The 8,001-nt window shown below is 35.7% G+C and overlaps 1 protein-coding gene across 5 annotated transcripts; it reads right to left on the bottom strand.

Moving 5' to 3' along the window:
• Positions 1 to 1,714: 1,714 nt before the first annotated feature.
• Positions 1,715 to 3,186, bottom strand: LOC116177849. 5 transcript variants are annotated; one of them, XM_031496993.1, is made up of 6 exons: positions 3,048 to 3,186; positions 2,958 to 2,986; positions 2,804 to 2,907; positions 2,633 to 2,738; positions 2,366 to 2,577; positions 1,715 to 2,313 (listed from the first exon to the last, which is right to left on the bottom strand). In XM_031496993.1, exons 1-6 carry the CDS (start codon positions 3,067 to 3,069, stop codon positions 1,788 to 1,790), a joined length of 999 nt encoding a protein of 332 aa, XP_031352853.1. In that variant the 5' UTR covers positions 3,070 to 3,186; the 3' UTR covers positions 1,715 to 1,787. The 5 variants fall into 5 exon arrangements, with proteins under 5 accessions (XP_031352853.1, XP_031352851.1, XP_031352852.1 ...); XM_031496991.1 differs by having other exon boundaries at positions 3,027 to 3,141; XM_031496992.1 differs by having other exon boundaries at positions 2,633 to 2,720; positions 3,027 to 3,141.
• Positions 3,187 to 8,001: the final 4,815 nt, after the last annotated feature.

The following is an 8,001-nucleotide window of genomic DNA, read 5'->3' as shown; positions in this document are numbered from 1 at the left end:
TGATATCGACATTAGTAAATCGCCCTATGGGATTTTACTTAAGAGTTGAGTTAGGTTCAGCCCTATATGCTCACCTCGAAAATTAAATGACATCTCAAAAGTGGGGTCATTGACCTACATGGAACTAAAAAAGAGGTCGTTGACCTGTGCCCTGATCGATCGATAACCTTGAAAGCAAATGCCCTTAAACATCACCTTGACCTACTTTCCAAGGTCACCGCCATGTGCCCTTTGAACTTGACCTACTTTAAAAGGTGATCGCAAGGTAGCGAGCGACTTTGAATTGAACCAGGTTTACCTTACCTTACCTTTATTTTAATTCACGTGGAAAAGTGTTGACCTTTAAGATGTTCTGTCAACTAGGGGCAAAGCCAAGTCTAAGTTAGATAACTCATTAACAACATGCATCCAACAAGATCTTTTATTTGTTGCCACGTCAGCTTTTCCCCTTTTTTACAACAAATTTGTAAATCCTGGCATATCAAAAAACTATTTACTTTTTAACAATTTAGCTTTCAAATATATTAAATTTATGTGCCAAATTAGGACCTCAAATATACGAAGGTTTAAAGCAACTTTTGATGGTGTTACTTACAGAATAGATCTTACAGACATATGCAGTATCTGTAACAGTAATTCAATACAATCTTTCCAGCATGTATTCTTTGAGTGCGTGCCACTTCGACAGGGTCTAACCTTGGATACGGAAATTGTTAGTAACTGTGAAAACCTTTTATATTTTCTTAATGATATATCAAAAGATAATGTGAAAGCTGTAGTCCATTACTTTTTAAATATTCTTCGCTTGAGAAGCTTTATTTTAAATGAATGATCAAATTTTCTTTTTTCAAATTTTATAATCATATTAATAATTAATAACTAATTGCTAGGTTACATTTATTTTGTGGCATTTATAATGAAGCTAATTAGTATTATTATTATTTTTTGTTAGGTATAATAAGCAAAAACTTAACTCAGTTGCTATAAGTATACTTTGTACTTCAAAAGCAATAAAGTTCTATCTATCTATCTATCTACTGGACCCAGGTCTGGGTTGTACAGGTGGTGGTGATGAATAGAGCTTCAGCAAAGCATACCATACCATCATCTGCCAATTGCAGGGAGGACGAGCGAAGATAACTATCTAATTACGCAACAAATGTTACTTTGGTACAAATCACAAATATATTTAAATACTGTTATGCATTTACCAGGGCAAACTAGACTATAATAACAAAAACAAGAGATATAATTGTCAGATTAAGGTATTTAGTGCAATAAATAATAGTTCAAAAATAAGGGAAAGTATTTAAATTTTATTTATTTTTATTTTATTGCCTTTTTTATAGTGGGCGGAGTGTTAGCAATTAGCTATTCTTCCCACTCAACCCACTATACAAACAACCATGCCTTACCTGGGATTCGAACCCAGGACCCTTGTAGCCAAAGTTGCTACTAATGTAAACTCATCTGAGCTACGCAGGTCGGCGAAGTATTTTTATTATATTAATATTAGTATAATTATTTAAAAATTTCAAATACTTTCCACCATTACTGTATACTTATACAATAGCAGAAAACAACTTAAGACCTTCTGCAGAGGCACCTCTAAAAAGCATTATGCGGGTCTGTAATTGGGCGCAAGCCTGTTGAGGGCCCAGAACACGAGAGGGATAATAAACAAAATAAACATGAAAAAAGAGTAGAACTGATGTGAAATGGGTCAGAGTCACTATTTCATTTTCAAGTACCCCTACACCTATTCCATTAGCATCTAAAGAATTATTTTATTTTGACAATCTCCTCCGGTAGATGTAAACAACAATTAGAGCTGCCCCTATCCACAACCACCAACGCCATCTACGTCCATGATTATCACTAGATGGCCCTGGCCATTCTGCAGGATTATATCTACTGTCATATCTCGACAAATTGTCGTATTGATAATCATATTCATAATTTTTGTCATTTGACTGTACATTTTTTATCGAACTGAGTGTGGAGGATGATGTAGGAGCAAAATTATCTCTGCTCGAATATCTCCACGAACTATATTCATAACTGTCGTAAATTCTCTGTACATTTTTTGTCGAACTGTGTTCGTAGGATGATGTAGGTGCCAAATTATCTCTGCTCGAATATCCGCAGTCCCACGGAACAGATTCATAACTATCGTAAATTCTCTGTACAGTTTTTGGCGAATTGTGTTTGTAAGGTGATATAGTGGATTGGGATGATCTGCTATTATCTTTTATTAGTGAAGTGGATGAAGTAGGTTGGATAGATGATACAACAGGCCTGTTAGAGGACGGCCTGTAACAGATAGCTTTAGTTTTAACTTGAAATGCGGGATTCAAATGTATACCATTGAATTTGTCTATAAGCGATTAAATATTCCGGGTAACGATCGCTGTCCCTTTCACATGGAAGTTGGCTTAAAGTTTTTATTATTAAGATAAAGCCATGTGAGTGGAGGCGATGCTCTTGACTGAAGCCCCCTAGTCTACTATCACAATTATAGTGTAGTATGGAATCAAGTTTTGAATGATCAGTAATTGATAGGATAACTCTGTTTGCCTGTAAACATATAGGTGCCTATGTAACATTACATATTGATGAGGGATATTCATACTGTTTGCTCCCGTTTATTAATCAAAGTCAACTGTTGTTTTCGAATCAGGAACCTACCATATGCAAATGGATGTTGTATCCTTTGAATTCTGTCGATTGCGACATTACTAAAGGTATTGTGTATGATCTTGTCTACAGTTCGATATTCCTCTGTATTTTTGTTAATACCTACTTTAATATATATTGTATCCTGGTAGGGGTGAGGCTGCCAATATGAAGGAGTATAACATAAAACAATATCCAGCGCTGAGCGTTGCATTTCTCTGAAGAGCACTCCTAATCAATTTTTATACAATTGTGCTTAATCGAGTTTTTTTTAATTAGACCTGGCTCGACAAGCTCCTAGAAAACACCCCTACGGACAAAAAGGTAGCAACTTCAAAGCAGCTTCTTACTCTGAGGTAGCACACACTTACACACAAACAAACTTAATACCATTGCATGATATTATATTTATTGTATCATGATCTCAGAGTAAGAATCATGATACCATTGTTAATACTAATTAAAAATTAAAAATAAACAAACAAACATAACCTTAAAATATACTTTTATCAGTGTTGCCAACCTGACGGATTTTCCGTCAGATCTGGCGGATTATGATTATCTTTATTATACCATGTGATTATACGAAAACGGCGGGTGATGGATTTTTTAAAGGAAATACATTTCAATGAAAGTAAAATTGAATGCATGTCCAAACAATGACAATAGAAAGATGTCGGAAAATGGAATACCGCTTAATTGTGGCGTAAAATAACTCCTGGCGGTATTTAGCGGCGTTACTCTCAGCGGTATTTTACACCATTATTAATATAAAGTTATCGGATTGGCTATGAAATCACATATTTCTATTGAAATACTGGCGTCTCTATGTTTATTATTAGCAATGCGTTGAGACATGTTTTATTCTAAATGATACAGAAAATAGTTATTTACGTTATAAGTCCGGTAGGTTACTTGTAACAGTACGAGTTAGACATTATGGACGAGGCGACGTCAGGAGCCGAGTCAAGAATGTCTTAAACGAGTACTGTTACAAGTACTACCGGACGTATATCGTAACGTATTTTATTTCATACTGTAAGTCTGTTTTGTATCATATTTCATTTCAAAGATTACAAAATTTCATTATATTGTAAAAATCGCATTACCTGGTTCCTAAGAAGTCGGCCGCAAGGTATGAAAAAGAGTACTACCTAAGTGTTTTGCCAATGGAGGAACGAACATGGTGCGAAACAAGTAGAGAAAAACGTCATGTTGGCATACTGTTTGGATGCAGTAAATTTTTGAATTGAGATTTTTTTGCCTGGGTTTCGGTGTTAAAGCGTCATGGGGCATGGAAAAGCTCATCGACGGCAGAAAAATACATCGAAGGCTCGGTAGAAGGAAAAGTTAAGATTGCCCGTATGATACAACTGATAAGGCGGCGAAAATTTCATTGAAGTTCTACAGCAGAAGGAATCAAACATTACTAACTCGACATCCAGTAATAACCCAGGCGTTAGTGTTGAGGGCAATACAAATTGTTTCATTACAATCAATGTTAATGTTTGAAATAAAGAATTACAGCGAAATTTATGTTGGGGTTTCTAATTAATTGTGTGAAGATGTCAAATTTGATGTATACAAATAACAGTCCGGTAAGTGTTGCTTAGCGACACTTACCGGTTCTGATGCTGTAATATCTCACCTACCGGACTCAAAATGATAGTGTAATCGGACATCTACCGGACAGTATGAAATAAATGTAATATTCACATTTCACACAACATAACTCACATAAGATACGGTGCAGAGTTAAAGAAAACCAGAAGATTCCGATTACTTCCGAAGATATGCCAGAAAAACCGAAATTTGCCGATTTCGTTTCGATTTTTCCTGAATTAAAAACACTTTCTCATTGCCACTTTTTAAGCTCTGCAATACATCGTTGAGAGATTTTCAATACAACGTTTCGTTTCGGAGAAATCATCATCAACATTGCTACATTATCTACAATCTTCAGCATTTCTACATTTCACCATAACCAGTAATGATGATCGTTTATGTAGGATCATTGAATAAGCAGTATAACTACATAGGAAATTGGTGTAAGGTGTGTTGCATACACTGCAAAGTAGTTAATTACCATTGAAGGATATTTGGCCTCGGGCGGTAAATAATGACTATTTTAAACAGTGAAACCAGTTATACTTAGGGGCCCTTTGTTTCCCTTGTTTATCAGAGTTGAACAGTGTTGTCATATTTACCAGATCCTTATATGGAGCTAGGTAAAGTTTGATTGTTTATTATGTAAAGATAATGGTCCTTAGAACAGTTCTTGTTGTTTTTTTATTAGATTAAACTACATTTTTTACTTTATTTATTGTTCCTTATGATCTATTGATCTTACATTTCAGATTGATCCTCCCTTACATAATATTGTTATTGGCATTGAATAAAAGCTTATTCAATATTTTAATCTAGTTTATTCAAACTCAAAGCGCTTGCCAAAAATCTGGCAACGTTGGGATTTTAAAGAAGTAAAGAAATTGCAAAGTCGGTAACTAGGTTTAAATTTGTGGTTCACTTTCCCCCACAACAGAGGGACGACAGAATCGTGGGCAGATTTTCTTATTTCATCAGTTAACACGGGCGTTATACTTCTTTAAGGTGCTTATTCAATGGTAGGATGTCACACAGGCCCGCAGGATCTGCTACCCTACATAATATGTTCTCTATAAAAATAAAATGAATATCTGTAAGTATGTCGCATATGCTTTCCTAACCCGTTCATCCGATTGCAATGAAACTTTGGGGAATGGTTGAACGTATGCCCGTGACGATTTCTGATTTAGAACTTCCCCAAATTTACACGGGAGCGGGAAACAAAATAGATACACGCCATTGACTATAGGCGGTACGAAATCGCCGGGAACGACTATAAAAAATAGTATGAAATAACAAGACTTTTAATGCTGAAGAGTTTTATGGAATATTGTAATATGAAGAGTGTCCTACAATGCTCGCAAGAAGTAATTTTAGTGCCAAACACAGGTTTTTAATTAATAATGGCGTTTTTTATTGATTTATAATTTATACATCATTATGTATGAAAATTATCATTGGGAAAACGCATTATTATGACATTTCACATTGCAGTGCCCGCTAAAAAACCCCCATAAGGATTGCATTGCCCTATGTTTCCTGTACTGTAAAGTCAAGATGAGACGGACTATAGCAGGTTTGCAAGTGAAATTATGGTAGGTACTAATTTGAAAGTGAATTGAAAATGAAACATGCAATTACCTTAATTTTCAAATTACAAATAAACCCATAAAGAGCGTTTAAAAAAGCGGCAGAGCACCTCGGAGTCATTGGATTTGACCCATTTTCAATTGGCTTGTTACATGTGGTATATATGTTAACTGTGCAAAGTTTGAACCGAATAGCTTCAAGCGTTTGCCAGAGGCAGAGAGGCGTGACCCTACGGGGTCATTGGATTTGACCCATTTTCAATAGACTTGTTACATGTGGCATATAAGTCTACTGTGCAAAGTTTCAACCGAATAGGTTCGAGCGTTTGGCAGAGACAGAGAGGCGTGACCCCGAGGAGTCATTCGATTTGACCCATTCTCAATAGGCTTATTACTTGTGGCATATAGGTCAACTGTGCAAAGTTTGAACCAAATCGGTCCACGCGTTTGACAGTTATCGTGTTCACGGACAGACGGACACCATTCGACTCCCCTATAAAACTTGCATCGCTTTTCTCTGTCGCTTAATAAAGAACGCAATTTATATTCCACATCGAATATGTTTTAAAACAGCCTTACTGTTCGTGGCACAATAATTACACTGACCACAATTTAAACAATATATTTTGTTGTGTAATTGGACTGTTCACAATTAACTTTGGAAATGTTACGCAGACGATGATTCTTTAACTTATCCTTATGGTTGTGTAATTGCACGGTTCACAATAAAAGACTTTGTAAATATTATACGTTATAGACGACGATTTCCTAAATTACCTATCCTTATTGTGGATTTCATAATTACACTGATCACATTTAAAATGTTTAAAAGTATCGTGACAAAATGTGACGTTTTAAACTATACTCTTGCTCTTTAAGGAGTGTAATTATATTGATTACGAATGAAATTTTTACAAGTGTATCTACTTTTAGAGCCGTAAAAACTACAATACTGATTACTTTTGACTATTGGAAAAAACAAAATGGCGGTCATATACCAACAATTAATATTAAGTACCTATGTATACTTAATTACATTACAATGTGCTGGCATCAGCGGTCTCAGTGTTAATAGGATTGCAAATATTCTGGGAGATGGTGAACATTTTGAGTTCCCTATCGTTCTTTTAAGAAAACGTTTAAATTTCTTATTCTATTCTGGGTTGGAGTAGGTAAGTACTTTTTCGATCGGCTGGCGATATTGTATTTCCTTCAGGGTGTTTTTGAAAATCGTCTTTGTTGGATTTGTTAGAAACTTGCAGATTTATCCTGGGTTGTGATATAGTCCATGGAGGTATCGTCTCATTAATTTTTAGTGTAGATACGGGTAATGGTTCAAGGTTGAAGACGTTGTGTGCTTTTCTCAGCCAATGGGGAACTACTCACTGGAGGAAGATTTCTTAGTCTGGCTGAATGTCATTTGAAGTGATGGGAATACTTAGATATTTTTTTTTGTCGGGTGATTGTTCTGAAAGCACCTGTTGATATTCGGATTGCATTATTTTGGATCGGGTCCAGAATTTTTAAGATTGTATGCTTGGTTGAGGAATGTATGTATAATACTGCCATAGTCGATCTTCGACATTAGGATATTTGGGTTTTGCCTGTTGTTCTGTAAAGTTTTGAATAAATTGAAATTGAAAAATTGAAGTTCAGCACCCTCTATACAACTGGAAAAGCGGCTGTCTTGTAACAAAATACGCTCAACAACCCCTGATTGTGATACAGCAAAAGTCTCCACCCACAAAAAGCAACGATTATTGTTTACTTGTAACGAAGCACCCGTGCTCCGCCTGGAAATTACGTCCTCCGATTATGTCCAGTTTACATACGTTAAATGCGCCCTTCACAAATGAATTTTGACACCAGTCGCGTATTTTTAGGACGTCTGGAAAAGACGTAGGGGGAGGTTGCCCAAGAGTACGCACTTAACATTTTATTGACATTATTAAGCATCCATTTTGTACTGCACCTTTAAACAAATTGAAAAACGGACACATACTATATTTACTTTAGTTTACTAAATACTATATTATGTTAATAAATGGTAATTACAACAAAACGAAACATATTTGTAGAGTGGCATTTGCGCACTCTTGGGAACAGTGCGCCTTAAGAGTGCGCAGTGACG

This window comes from Photinus pyralis, unplaced genomic scaffold, assembly GCF_008802855.1.
Source record: "Photinus pyralis isolate 1611_PpyrPB1 unplaced genomic scaffold, Ppyr1.3 Ppyr1.4_LG8, whole genome shotgun sequence".
In the NCBI taxonomy this organism is placed as follows: Eukaryota; Metazoa; Arthropoda; class Insecta; order Coleoptera; family Lampyridae; genus Photinus; species Photinus pyralis.
The sequence above is the reverse complement of the archived record's forward strand: the minus strand, read 5'-3'. Positions and strand labels throughout refer to the sequence as shown.